The sequence below is a fragment of the Populus alba genome, chromosome 10 (genome assembly GCF_005239225.2).
Source record: "Populus alba chromosome 10, ASM523922v2, whole genome shotgun sequence".
NCBI classification, from domain to species: domain Eukaryota; kingdom Viridiplantae; phylum Streptophyta; class Magnoliopsida; order Malpighiales; family Salicaceae; genus Populus; species Populus alba.
Window position 1 is genome coordinate 1,613,175 of NC_133293.1, and position 15,463 is coordinate 1,628,637.

The 15,463-nt window shown below is 35.9% G+C and overlaps 1 protein-coding gene across 1 annotated transcript; it reads right to left on the reverse strand.

Annotated features, from left to right (window-relative positions):
- Window positions 1-4,900: 4,900 nt before the first annotated feature.
- Window positions 4,901-6,425, reverse strand: LOC118036990 (phylloplanin-like). The gene is made up of 2 exons (XM_035042864.2): window positions 6,162-6,425; window positions 4,901-5,468 (listed from the first exon to the last, which is right to left on the reverse strand). The coding sequence occupies exons 1-2, from the start codon at window positions 6,343-6,345 to the stop codon at window positions 5,182-5,184; spliced, it is 471 nt and encodes a 156-aa protein (XP_034898755.1). The 5' UTR covers window positions 6,346-6,425; the 3' UTR covers window positions 4,901-5,181.
- Window positions 6,426-15,463: the final 9,038 nt, after the last annotated feature.

Genomic DNA, 15,463 nt, shown 5'->3' on the forward strand with positions numbered 1-15,463 from the left:
ATTGTATATTGCCCTACTCATATATATAGAAAGGGTTGGCTAACTATTAGGTTAAGCCTCCTAATTATTTCTCAATTTGGTATCAGAGCCTTCGGCCATCAAAACTCTTTTCTCCTTTTGCAGCCGGCCCTAATTTTTTTTTTCTCCCTCATGGACTCTCCTCATGCTGCCGCCGTTGCCATCTCTCCTTCCACTGGTGCTGCAACATCACCGGCCAACCATCCTCCTGCTGCTGGCCGAGAACAACTTCCACATGTAGAGCATGTGTCTGATTCTTCTTCTTATGATTCTACCGTTCCTTTGCCTTTCATGGGAACACACACTTCAACAATGGTTCCTCTATCAAACACCCACCAAATTGTGTTGTTGAAACTTACGAACACAAACTATCTCTATTGGAGAATGCAGATGAAGCCATATCTCCTTGGTCAAGGTGTTTTTCACTTTGTTGACGGCTCATTGCCGTGTCCTCCATCTCATATGATTGATGCTTCGGCTGGTTCTTCCTCTGCCATCAGCCCTTCTTTTCTTCGTTGGAAGCAACAAGATCAACTTATTTTGAGTGCTCTACTCTCCTCTCTCTTTGTTGATGTGTTGCATCTTGTAGTAGATTGTTCTACTTCACATTGTGTTTGGCGCACGCTTGAGAAGGCACTTCCCTCTCCATCTAATTCCTGAATCATGCAACTACATAGCTCCTTTCAAGACCTTCGGTAAGGTGATGCATCAGTTAGTATGTATATGCAGCAAGCCAAATCGTTATTTGATGAATTGGTTGTTGCTGGTCGCCCAATGTCTCTTGAAGATTTCAATCTCTATGTGTTTCGTGGCCTTCACGGTGAGTTCAAAGACTTGGTAACTAGCCTCATAACCAAGGCCGAACCGCTATCGTATGCTGATCTTCATAGCCATCTCCTTACCCATGAGTTTCTGCACAAGAATTCCTTTCACTCCATGGCTGTCGGTTCAACCTCTTCGCCTCTGTTGTCTTCTTCTTCTCTGCCACAACAGCCACCATTGCTGCCAACACCTCAGATTTCTGCTCATCATGCCATGACTAATCACAGCCAAAACAGGGGATGTTATAGGGGTAATTGGCGTCCCAACAACAACCGATTTCAGGCCCAAAATAGAGGCCACTCTGCTGCAGATTGGAGGCAGAATCAGTGGCAGAACAGGCGCACCTCTGCTGCAAATTTCAGGCCGAATCAGGGGCAGTGGTCTGGACATGTACGCTGCCAATTATGTTCCAATCTTGGCCATTCAGCTCTTCAATGCTCTCAGTTTCACAGCAGCACAAAACAGCCCTCTGCTCACCTTGCTTTGCGAATGATTCTGCTGCAATGACTTGGTTTCCCGACACCGGCGCGAATCAACATGTGACGCCTGACCTTGCAACTCTAACTGATTCTGCTCCTTATCTTGGTAATGATTTTTTGCATGTTGGTGATGGTAAGGCCCTTGACATATCCCATGTTGGACATACTACTTTATATTTCCCAAAACGCTTGTTTACATTAACTAATGTCCTTCATGTGCCTCACATTACCAAACCGTTGTTATCTGTTCAGAAATTCTGTTGTGATAATCATGTTTATTTTGAATTTCACGATTCTGTGTTTTATGTGAAGGATCTCGTCACCAAGGAAGTTCTTCTTTCCGGTCGGAGTCATGATGGTCTTTATGTTCTCTCTGAGTCTTCGGCTACGTCAGTTCCTCAAGCTTTTTGGTCTCCTTACATTTCCGCGACTACCGACCTGTGGCATCGTCGTTTAGGTCATCCAACTCCTCGCATTCTAAATTTGTTAGTTTCCGATAATAAAATTATTTGTACGTCTAGACGATCTTTTACTCAATGTCAAGCATGTCCTTTAGGCAAGTCATCTTGTTTGTCACTACGACCGACGGGTCACAAAACTTCTACCCCACTTGAATTAATTTTTAGTGATGTTTAGGGCCCTGCTCCAATGTTTTCTTCTGATGGTTTTTATTATTTTGTTATCTTTGTTGATGTGCATGCTAAATATATCTGGTATTATCCGCTTGTTGCGAAATCTAATGTATTTTCCACGTTTCAACGTTTTCAGACACTTGTTGAGCGTCAGTTTTCTCTTAAAATTAAATCTGTTCAAATTGATTGGGGTGGTGAATATCGAAAATTAAATAAATTTTTTCAAACCATTGGTATTCATCATCGATTAATTTGTCCTCATACTCATGAACAAAATGGCACAGTTGAACGTCGTCATAGACATATTGTCGAAACTGGCCTAACCCTTTTAGGCCAGTGTAATGCCCCATTGCGTTTTTGGAACTATGCTATGGAATCATCGGTATATCTTATTAATCGCATGCCTACTCATGTTCTTCAAAATAAATCTCCTTTTGCGTGTCTGTTTCATTGCACTCCTGATTATAACTTCCTACGTACATTTAGGTGTCTTTGTTTTCCATTTTTACGTCCATATCATGCTCATAAATTAGATTTTCGGTCTTCTCCTTGTGTGTTTTTAGGCTATAGCTCGTCTCATCTTGGTTATCGGTGTCTTGATTTAGAGTCTGGTCGTGTCTATGTCTCCCGTCATGTTCGTTTTCATGAATTTGTCTTTCCTTTTAAAAAGTCTGAACAAGTAACAACACCCCCTATTCCCCCCACTTCACCTACCTATCTTCCATCCTTGCATCCCCTTTCCTGTTTTTAGCCTATTCCTTCCCAAATCGGCAGAAAACACAACCCACCTTTGCCCTTTGCCACACCTCCCCAGCTTGCCCCCTTGCCCATTGATTCAGCTGACCCTACCTCACCACCCCACATAGCCATACTGTCACCACGTGCTTGTCTTTCCAATGATTATTATGCAGGAACAAGTTCTGAATTGCAAGATTCAGTAGCGGCACAACCCAGCACCTCCCCGGCTTCACCTCCTGGTCTGCAACTTTATGTTGACCTCTCCTCTTATCCCCTTCAGCATATTCCAGGTACAAGTACTGCTACTCCATGTCCAACTGCTCCTAAACACCCCATGGTTCTTCGTCCGAGACAGCCCAAGACAACGCTGACCACCACCACGACAACCACATCTGATGCCTCCTTCAGTCGGGTAGCTTCTCCTCCCTCGCATGAGCCATTTATTTTTTCTGATGCTAACAGATATGAGGCGTGGCATAATGCTATGCGTGAGGAAATTCAAGCCTTTCGCGCAAACAGAACATGGACTTTAGTGTCATTTCATCCGTCCATGAATGTTGTTGGTAGCCGATGGGTCTACAAAATTAAACGCATATCTGATGGTAGCAATGAGAGGTATAAGGCATGCCTGGTTGCTAGGGGCTTCACTCAGCAAGAAGGTATTGATTACTTAGAAACTTTTAGTCCTGTTATCAAACAGGCAACGGTACGCTTAGTGTTCTCCATTGCAGTTTCGAGTAGTTGGAAAATTCATCAGCTTGACATTCATAATGCATTTCTAAATGGAGTCCTTGATGAAGAGGTTTACATGAAACAACCTCCAGGTTTTGTTGATTCTGCTCTCCTAGGTCATGTATGTCAATTGCATAAATCTCTATATGGGTTAAAACAGGCTCCGCGGGCTTGGTACACTCGTCTGAATGACTTCCTATTATCCATTGGTTTTCGTGCTTCTAAAGTGGATACCTCATTGTTTATCTTCTCGGTTGGTAGCGATATTTGTTATCTTTTGTTTTATGTTGATGATATTCTACTTATGGGTAATAATGTTATTCTGCTACAACGCCTCATTCAGCTACTGAGCTCAGAATTTAATCTTCAGGATTTGGGTGATGTTCATTATTTTTTGGGTATTGAAGTGCAGTGTACTGGTCTGGGACTTATGCTTTGCCAACATAAGTATACACTTGACATCCTCACACGAGCTGGTATGTTATCCTGTAAACCAGTTGATACTCCTATTTCGGCATCCAAAGCCACCATTATGACTGATCCATTGTTTTCTGATGCTACTCGTTTTCGGAAACTTGTTGGTGCTCTCCAATATCTCACTTTCACACGCCCGGATATTTGCTTTGCTGTTAACCAGGTCTGTCAGTTTATGCATGCTCCTACAGAATCTCATTGGGCCGCCGTGAAACGCATCTTGCATTATCTTCGTGGTACGGCATCACATGGTTTACATATTACTCGCAGCTCTTCTTTTGCTTTACACAGTTTTACAGATGCAGATTGGGCAGGTAGTATTGAGGACAGAAAGTCTACAGGTGGTTACCTTGTGTTCTTTGGTCAGACGCCGATTTCGTGGAAATCGAGTAAGCAACGCACTGTTGCTCGTTCTTCGACGGAAGCTAAGTACAAAGCCTTAGCCGATGGCACGGCTGAAGTTATCTGGCTTCAGTACTTGTTAACAGATCTTCAGATTCCGACTGCTTCTGCCCCTATTATCTGGTGTGACAACCTTGGTGCCACGTATTTGTCTGCAAACCCTGTATTTCATGCTCGCACAAAACATATTGAGATTGATTATCATTTTGTCCGAGATAGAGTTGCGAAGAAGGAGATTCAGATTCGTTTTATTTCCTCTTAGGATCAACTTGTCGATGTCTTCACTAAGTCACTTCCTGCTTCTTCATTTACTGCTTTTAGATTCAAGCTTCGGGTTGATCCTCCACCCTCAGCTTGAGGGGGCGTATTATAGAATGTAATTATATAGGAAATATTGTAGTCATATTCTTATGTGGTAATCTCCACCTTTACTATTGTATATTGCCCTACTCATATATATAGAAAGGGTTGGCTACTATTAGGTTAAGCCTCCTAATTATTTCTCAATTGTGAGCAATAAATTATTCAATGCTCATAAATCAGCAACAGACAAATTCATTACTAAAAAATCAACAACAACAAAACTGCATATAATACTTCCAGTGTTGCTAATTTTGTTGCTAAATGTTTTTAGCAAAAAAAATTAGTTTTATTTGCATCGAATTACTTGCTACATTTTTTTTGTAAGGTCCCTCATAATTTAGACTCGCTAAAATAATACATATAGATGACGCATGGCCAATCATGACCTTTATTCCTTGGAAAGCAAGAAAAAACAATACAAAGTACACACGAATAATACAAAAGGCCTTATTCATATAGAGTAGTACATAGTAATGGCCAGAATAATAATAATAATGTCGCCTTCAGCTATGGTGGTCTCCTTAATTTGAAGGCACGAATCGGAATCCGGCAGGGATGATGTTTGCAACACTCAGGAGGGCTCCTAGAGCAGTGTTCCCGATGAACTGTAAGGGTGATAGGAGGCCACCCAGAGCAGGGAGACTTGAGTTGCAGCTGATCAATGGTGTATCGACCTTCAGGTTGCAGTCGCTCAATACCGAGGAAAGAATATAATTTAGAGGATCCAACAAAATAGAAAACATCCCAGATCCATTGGTGGTTGATGTAGAAACCACATTTCCTCCACATTGCAATTGCACGAGAGCATCTGCAGGAAAAAACCCGTTACTGTAATTACAACTTTACAAGCAAGATAAGAAGAAGAACAAAGTCTAATTATTATTAGATTAGTCATTGAATTTGTGAGACTTTATGATTTGTGAAAATAGGCATTAACTTTTTTATATATATATACATATATAACAAGATTGCTATTAAGGCTGACAACCCTGAAAGTTGGATAAACTCTTGAAATCTTCAGAACTTAAATATTAATCTTTTACACACACACACGTTATTAAGGGGTCTCAAATTTCAAGGTTTTGACATCAAATATTCCTTGAATTGCAAAGTTTACATGTCAATCCATGATCCAGATGATTTAAGCAAAAATAACTATTTTCAAATAAAAAACATTTGTTCACCTAAGTAAGAAACTTGGCTTTTAACTATGCTTTCAATACTTCCCATTATAACTAAAAATAAAAAATAAAAAAGCCTCTTTGCTCTATTTGACGTGCGATGTTGTGCCAACCCAAAAATAGACTGTAATTACTTTTATGATAATCGAGGCAATTTCTAGCAAGTAAGAAATTGCATTCCATGATGTCGTATGTGATGAATGGTACCTATGTAATCATGACAATCAATCTGGTCCGAGGATACTTTACTATCGATCAAAAGGGAAAAAAAAAACAAAAAGAAAAGAAAAGAAAAGGAAGAGAAATCAGGGCTAGCATACTAGGGAAAACAGGGGTTGCTGTGCCATTAGCACCCATATTGCCATCGGCGGTGCAAAATAGAGTCCCTTGGATGCGGATCAAACCCAGAAGACCGCCAATAAGCCCAAGCTGAGCTTCAGCAACTGGGGCTGCCAATATTGCAGCAATCATGAGGGAAACAAGGAGAAATGTTTTGAAGGCCATGGTCTCAATGGCAGTAGTGATATTAATGCAAGAATTAGTGTATAAACTCAATCTTGATCTTGAAATTGAAGTGATTTTTGAGTCTCGACATCAGCAGCCATTTATAGCACAAGGGAGACCAAGTTGCAGCAGATTTTGCTGACTAACAGCTCTCCTATCTCTTCCTTGTTTGTGGTGATGGTGAGTTTACGTAGGATAATCTGCTGTATGAGCATGAAAAGAAAGAGAACAATTCAGAAATCTTAGGTTTGTCACGAAGCTATAATTCTTCCTTCCCCGTGTGTGCTTCATCTGTGGTCTTCACCTACAAAACTCCCCCACCCCTAGTTTCATTAGCATGCCTTCTGTCTCTCGAAAAAAGATGAAAGTCTTCTTTTTCTTGCCTCTTCAGAATTTATAACGTAGAAGGGGCTCCAAACAACAACTTGCTCTGCGTGGCTGAAAATTGGGGGTTCTCCGGTAGAATTGTTCGTCTCCACTTGCTCCGAAAAGTTCATAGATTGGTCCATAGCTCCATGCTGTAGCATCTAGCTTCTAGCCTTTTTTCTTCCAACTCTTTCTGTCTCCGTGAGGGCATTCAGAATACAATATGCCCTTACATGTAAATAATATCAGATTCATCAGAGAGTAATATAAATTATATCTTGAAATTTTATATAATAACTTAAGTTATTGGGTTGAGATGGTTATTTAACATAGTATCATAGACTTGATAATTAAGCAGTTACTAGAGTTTGAATCTCACCATCCCCATTTATTTGATAAAAATTAAGCACAAGGTAATATAGATTTGTGCAAGTTTCAAGTCCAAAACGTTTTCACTTGCGAGGGTGTGTTAGAGAATAATATAAATTATATCTTGGAACCTTACATAACAACTTAAGTTATTGGGTTGAGATAATTCTTTAACAGGATTTCATAGCTTTTTTTTTGTTGGGTGTGATAGTTTTATTAGTTGTCATGTTAGAACTAATAGCAAAGCATATCATTCCAAAGAATACGGTATTTGGGTTATACTTACGATGACAGTTTTACCTATGGTTACTAACTCGAATCAACTCAAATAGAAAATTTTTAAACCCAATCGAGTTTCGAAGTAAAATTCAAATGCAAAAAGTCAGGTCCGAGTAAAGTATGGATATTAGTCTGCCCGAACCTGACCTCAAATAAATAGATAACATTAAAGTAGTTATTTTAGTTGTAAAATAGAAATTTACATGTATAGATTATAAAATACAAATATAATTTCAAACATGTATAATTTCAAATTTTAAAATTTTTCTATATATATATATATATATATATATATATATATCAACAAACATAATTCAAATTCAAGATAAATTAATTATAAATTATGCAATACAAACACAATGTTTTAACATAAATATTTTACATATAAAGCTAGTTCAACGTTATCAAGGCTAATGGGATATAAAGCATCCCTTATTTTGCTCAAATTCCTCCAAAATATAAACATGAACAAAAACAACATGAATATAAACCATATATATTAGTGATAAATCTAATTTTAAAAAATTAATATCATTATTAATGAAAATAGTAATAATAATTTTCAATATTATTATTAATATCATTGTTATTGAAAATAGTAATTAAAAAAAAAGCTTTTTATACTTGGGTGGTTTAATTAATTAAATTGAACTAGGTTCAATTTGATTCAATGGCTTTTCAAGGCCAAAACGGAAAATGTGGAATGAAACCAGAACATTCCGGTCCAAATTTAGTCAAAAACTCTAGAATGGACCAAGATTTGAAAGAGATGAAACTTGTTCTGTTTTGTTAAGTTTTTTGAATAGGTATGAAATGTTTCAGCCATTCTAGACAAAATAGAACGGAATTGACAACCTTGATCAAAACTAGAAAAAGTGGGTAAAAAGGGATGGGGATGTTTTTAAACATAATCAAGAATGGAGGGACCGATATATATATATATATATATATATATATATATATATATATATATATATATATATATATATATATATAAAAACATAATTTTGTTTTCCACATCATAAAATAGCGTCAAGATTTCTAGCTAAAATCCAGGTCTGAATTGAAGGTGTTGAATTACATAGTCCAATACAAAAGATCGTCAAAATGGTGAGTGACATGACCAAAATATTGATGTCTTCTCCCAAGTGCAGGATTGTCGAAGTAATAAATAACCTGGCAAGGCCGGGGTCGAACCACAGGAAGGTTAATTGTATAAATTATAGACAACAATAACAACAACAACAATAATAATAATAAAGAAGAAGTTGATGAGAACTTTGAAATGGAAAATTAATGTAAGGATTAAATAATAATAAAAACAAATATCAAGGTTAGAGGATCCACTAATGGTATTTCAAACAAGTATAGTATTAACTATTGTTACTCAACTGGAAACCACACATAAAGGAGGTTCCAATCGGATGATTTGTCATTAATAGCTCATTATAAATTGTTAACATGATCATATTAACTATTTTATTTAAGTAACACCAAACTTTTAAATATTGTCAAGAATTCATGATGCTAACTTATGTTAACAACAAATCAAGTTCCTTTCATAGCACAGGTGTACGGTTGGGCTATGAGAGTACCAAGCATTTGTTGTACCAAGTGTTCTACAACACAAATCTAGATTAACCATTTAACAAGCAAGGTATTAAGAATTAGTAAGATAAAAAGATAAGACATGTTAATATTAAACATTAAGGTTTGGACTGCACCAACATCTCTTTTCTAAGTTTGGCCCTCTCTGTCCTTTCAATTTCAATACTTGAACTCATCAATCAATCCTTTTATTTATTGAATGAATTTTAAGATGAACATTTTCACCATAAATTAAAGATATCTTATATTATTAGGTATGTTATTATAAAACATGATTTAGTTAAGGGTTATTGATACTTAAAGTGCAAAATGATGATATAAAACCTTGATAAAAATGCACTTTTAAGTATTAATCACACCCCCCAACCAGCTTATTACTAGTCCCTAGTAATCAAAGCGTTAAAATAGAAAAACAATTTGCAAGTTCCACAAAGCAAGGCATTCATCATTCAACTTCCATTAATTTATCCAGATAAACAAACACTCGTTAAATTTATATTCTTGCTTCATATATCTTAAATAATATATTAATAAACCTTCTTTTTATGTGCTCAATGTATGAAAACATAGATGATGGGGCTGTTGTTGGAAGAAAACAATATTGTGTTATAATGTTAAGGTTAACTTCCTTGGGTTGGGATTGTTATTTATTTATTTTTTTGTTTTTTTTGTTTTTTTTATTTATATACACATACAACACAATGCATCTTTAACCCATGTAACGAGTTTTCGGCTAATGACTCCCAGACCAGTTGGTCTTAGGGCATTAGATGTTGAGACACCCCTACGAGCTTAGTAACTCGGGTTGCAGATACTGATACGTAGATAGTGCAATGTTTCGAAGTATTTGGGTTAAAGTCCTTTAGATTATATTTCAAGAAGTTATTCAGATAAACCAATTGTTAAGAAATGTTTACTAAAATGCGTTTCAAGAGTCACTTTAACAAAAGAACTCTTTTTACTCTGTCATCCTAGTAACAACAGTTTTGCAAACGGTTTATGAAATAGAAAACACAATTTTTTTTTTTTAATATATCAACTACTACCCTTTCCCCCCAAACAAAATGAGACATTGTCCTCAATGTCTTAAGGTGGAAAGATAGAGTATAGAAGACATCACCTGAAATAGAAAAGACTGACAAACCTGAAACACACTTAAACAAATATAAGAAACAACAAAACACAATAATAAAACCAAAAGACACAAATTTTTACAAACGCAGGCTCAAATCCAATCTAATCTTCTTACGGCTTTCCTTAGTTGACCAATTAATGCACCTCATGGAGGGATTAATTACAGGGATGAAAGATTGTAGTTGGTCAATCAATTGTTCAGTAGTAGCAGCAGAGATTATGATTTGTCGTGCCGAAGATGTTAGAAATTCATGTTCCACAACATGATCAAGAAAAGACAACAACTTATCATAAAAACCATTAACATTTAACAAACCTATGGGTTTATGTTGAATGTGCAGTTGAGCATAAGAGGAAATATGAAAGATCTCTTCCAATGTGCCCAGACCACCTGGTAAGGCAATGAAGGCATCGGCATGGTTAAACATTGCATTCAGTCGATCAGATATTGTGGGGACCTGTAATTCCTCACCAATTGTTTTTCAAATGATGTCCCCTTGTGCTAAAGCTTTGGGGACAACCCCTAAAACTTGACTACCTCCTAAAAATACAGCTATTGACACTCCCCCCATTAACCCAAGACTGCCTCCTCCATACACTAAATGAATATTTCGCTCACCTAGTACCTGACCAAGATGATTTTCTAATTCTAAAAACTCTTTTTCTTTCCCAGGACTGGATCCACCGAAAACACAAATATTGTTTATGTGATGACTTAAGGAACCTGCCATTTCTACACACTTCTATATTTAATGAATGTGTGGGTTGAGTAGAAATGAAGGGAAGGAGGAGAAGAATTTATAGATGAGAAATTAAAAATGCAATCATATCACCTATATGTAAGCCAGTTGTAGTCTCACTCTCTCTCTTTATTTATTTATTTATTTTGAAAAAGCATGTGTATGTACAGGTAGTTGTGATTGTGGCTCACATATTTTCTTGGTTTTATGTCCAAGAACGGCTTAAACACCCTCTATGGGTCGGGGATAGGCTTCTCATCCAGTTTTCTTAAAAACTGGCAAATAGGGTATTTTTTAGTCAGATTCCCAAGACTAAGTCGAGCATGTTCTTTATGGAATTGTGGCCATAAATCATGACTTGCACGATGCACATCTCCACTAGGGTGCATCTCAAGAGTCAATAGAAGATTATTTAAAGACCTCTTACTCAGGCCATTCTTAATTAATTGTATTTTATCTTTACGGTTAACAGATATCATTGCTAAAGAACAACATGTTGCATTACAAGTCCATCTAGCACATCTGTGACAGACTTTGAGTCATTTTGCACGACGTTTCTTTGCAAAAGTGTTTTTACATGTTCCAAGCATGTGTGAAATGAAATAATTGGAGGACTTACCTAATAATCGAACCTTTTCTTCAATCAACCAACGAATATCTTCAGGAATTCCATGATTCATTAACAACCTCAATCTTGCACATCTAGCACAGTAAATTTTTGTAATCGCATTCTGAGGCAGAGCGAGAAAATACTTTTTCAATTTTTCAAGAGTGGTGTCCATTTTCAAATGAGAATTGGAGGAGAGATTCAAAGAAAAGAGCAAAGAATTGCACAAATATATACACAGATATCAGTTACCATAGGAAACTAAAAGAACCGACTTAAGAATCACGGAGTACCGTTATCCGCCATTTAACCGAGGTGAGAGACTAGCAAAAAAAAGTCACACAAAAACAATGTGAGAAAAAGAATCAATCTTTATATTCATGATCACCCAATTCAATAGAGTCATTTTCAATTGAAAAATTATCAAAATAAACTTTCAAATGATGGTCATTTACCTTGAAAGCATTACCATTCTTTGGATTTTCAATATCACAAGCCCCATATGGATACACATGTTTCACAATAAAAGGACCGCTCCATCTTGATCTTAGTTTTCCAGGAAATAAATGGAGTCGAAAATTATAAAGCAAGACTTTTTTACCAACATTGAATGTTTTTCTCGGTATTTTCTTGTCATTAAACTATTTGATTCTTGCTTTATGAATTCTTGAATTGTCATATGCATCATTTCTTATTTCCTCAAGCTCATTTATTTGCAATTTTCACAGCTGACTAGCATCATCAATGTTTGAATTGAAAGCTTTAATAGCCCAATAAGCTTTATGTTCAATTTTCACAGGCAAGTGACAAGGTTTTCCATAGACTAGTCTATAAGGTGACATACCTAATGATTTTTTATAAGCAATTTGATAAGCCCAAAGTGCATCATTAAGTCTTAAAAACCAATCTTTTCGATTAGGGTTCACTGTTTTCTCCAAGATCTATTTTATCTCCCTATTAGCAAGTTCTACCTGTCCACTCGTTTGAGGGTGATAAGGGGTGGCAACTTTGTGTGTGATTCCATATTTCTTCATTAAAGACTCAAATGGCTTGTTACATAAATGTGTTCCACCATCACTTATCATGGCTCGAGGGATTCCAAATCGACTTAAAATGTTTTCTTTCAAAAGCTTTATCACTGTTTTGTGATCATTGTTTCGACTTAGAATTGCCTCTATCCATTTTGAAACATAATCTACTACGACCAATATGTACAAGAAACCAAATGATGGAGGAAACGGACCCATAAAATCTATACCCCAACAGTTAAAGATCTCAATGACAAGAATAGGATTTAAAGGCATCATGTGATGTTTCGAAATAGATCCCAACTTTTGACAATTTTCACAAGTCTTGCAAAATGCATGTGAGTCTTTGAACATGGTGGGCCAGTAAAATCCACTTTGTAAGATTTTGCAGTTGTCTTTCTTGATGAGAAATGATCCCCACATGCCTCAGAATGACAAAATTTAATGACGCTACTTACCTCATTGTCATGGATGCATCTTTGAAATATTTTATCAGGACAATATTTGAATAAATAAGGGTCATCCTAATAAAAGTTCTTCACTTCGTTCAGGAACTTTCTTTTGTCTTGGGTACTCCAATGAGCTGGTAATTGTCCTAAAAGAATAAAATTAACAATATTAGCAAACCAAGGCATTGTGGACACAGAAAATAAAGATTCATCGGGAAAGTAGTCACAATTGGTGTGATGTCAGATCTCGAATCGGTTGTCAATCTTGACAAATGATCTGCGACAACATTTTCGATGCCTTTCTTGTCTTTGATTGTATATCAAATTCTTGAAGTAATAAAATCCACTGCACCAATCTAGCCTTGGAATCTTTCTTAGAGAGAAGATATTTCAAAGCTGCGTGATCACTAAAAACGACAATAGGTGAGCCAACAAGATAAGATCTGAACTTTTCACATGCAAATACTACTGTAAGTAATTCTTTTTCAGTGGTAGTGTAATTCATTTCAGCATTATTTAAAGTTTTACTTGCATAGTAAATCACATAAGGTTTCTTATCTTTTCTTTGTCCCAAGACAGCACCCACAGCATAATCACTAGAATCACACATTATTTTAAAAGGTCATGACCAATCAGGAGGTTGAATGACAAGAGCATAAGAAAGCAAGCTTTTAAGTTTAACAAAGGCTTTTTCATATTGTTCGGTCCATTCATAAACATTTTCCTTTGTTAGAAGGTTATAGAATGGTTTAGATATTACACTAAAATCTTTGATGAACCCTCTGTAAAAACCAGCATGTTCTAAGAATGATCTAACATCTTTAACAGATTTTGGTGTTGGTAAGTTGGAAATTAACTCGATTTTAGATTTTTCAACCACAATTCCTTTCGATGAAATAATGTGACCAAGTACAATGCCGTTTGTTACCATAAAGTGATATTTTTCCCAATTCAATACAAGATTCTTCTCTTCATACCTATTCAAAACCTTTTTCCAAGTTATTTAAACAATCATCAAATGAATCACCAAAAACAGAAAAATCATCCATAAAAATCTCAATGAAACGTTCAACTATATCACTGAATATGCTAAGCATGCATCTTTGAAATGTGGCTAATGCATTACATAATCCAAAATGCATTCTTCGATATGCAAAAGTACTAAATGGACATGTGAAAGTAGTTTTCTCTTGATCTTCCAATGCAATTTTAATTTGGTTATAACCTGAATAGCCATCTAGAAAACAATAAAATTCATGACATGCAACTCTTTCTAGGATTTGATCCATGAAAGGTAAAGGGAAATGATCTTTTTTAGTCATTGAATTAAGTTTCTTATAGTCAATGCACATGCGCCAACCAGTAATAGTCTTAGTTGGAATTAACTCATTTTTCTCATTTGTTATCACAGTGACTCCAGACTTTTTGGGTACAACTTGGGTAGGACCTACCCATTTACTGTCAGAAATAGGATAAATGATTCCATTATCTAGAAGCTTAATGACTTTATTTTTCACTACTTCTTTCATATTAGGATTAAGTCTTTGTTGCATTTCTCTAGATGGTTTAACATTTTCCTCTAAATAAATCTTGTGTGTGCAAATCAAAGGACTAATTCCTTTTATGTCAGTTATGGTCCATCCTAATGCATTTTTGTGCATTTTTAGAGTCTGTAATAACTTACCCTTTTTATGTGCATTAAGTTTGGAAGATATTATTACCGGAAAAGTTTCATTTTCTCCCAAAAATTAGTATTTGAGATTGAATGGTAACGGCTTCAAATCAAGTTTTGGTGGTTGAACACTTGAAGGTATAGACTCAATTGATCATAGTGGGAATTCTTCAATTTATGGTCTCCAATTACATGACATTGCTTCTTCCTGAAAATAGACCATTTACAACTCGTTAGGTGCATCAATCTCAGTTTCATTGGAAGTGGTTTGAAATTGATCATGAACTAATTTTTCAATAAAGTCTACTTCCTATAAATCATTATCATCTCCAAGTTGCTTGTAAATGTTGAAAATATTCATCTCCAATGTCATGTTTCCAAATGATAGCTTCATCAGCCCATTCCTATAATTAATCAATGTATTAGAAGTTGCAAAAAATGGATGTCCTAAAATAACAGGAATTGAATTACATGCTTCAATGGGTTGTGTATCCAAGACAACAAAATCTACAGGGTAAATGAATTTATCAACTTGTACTAACACATCCTCAACTATTCCTCTAGGCACTTTTATAGATCTATCAACAAGTAAAAGAGTTACAGAAGTTGGTTTTAGCTCACCTAGATTAAGACTTTGAAAAACCAAATATGGAAGTAAATTCACACTAGCTATAAGATCAAGTAAAGCTCTTTCAATTTTATGTTCTCTAATAAAGTAAGAAATTGTAGGACAACCAGGGTCTTTATATTTCAAAGCATTATTGTTCTGAAGAATAGCACTTACTTATTCGGCTAAAAATGCTTTCTTTTTCACATTCAGTTTTCTCTTCACAGTGCACAGATCTTTCAAAAATTTAGCATAAAAA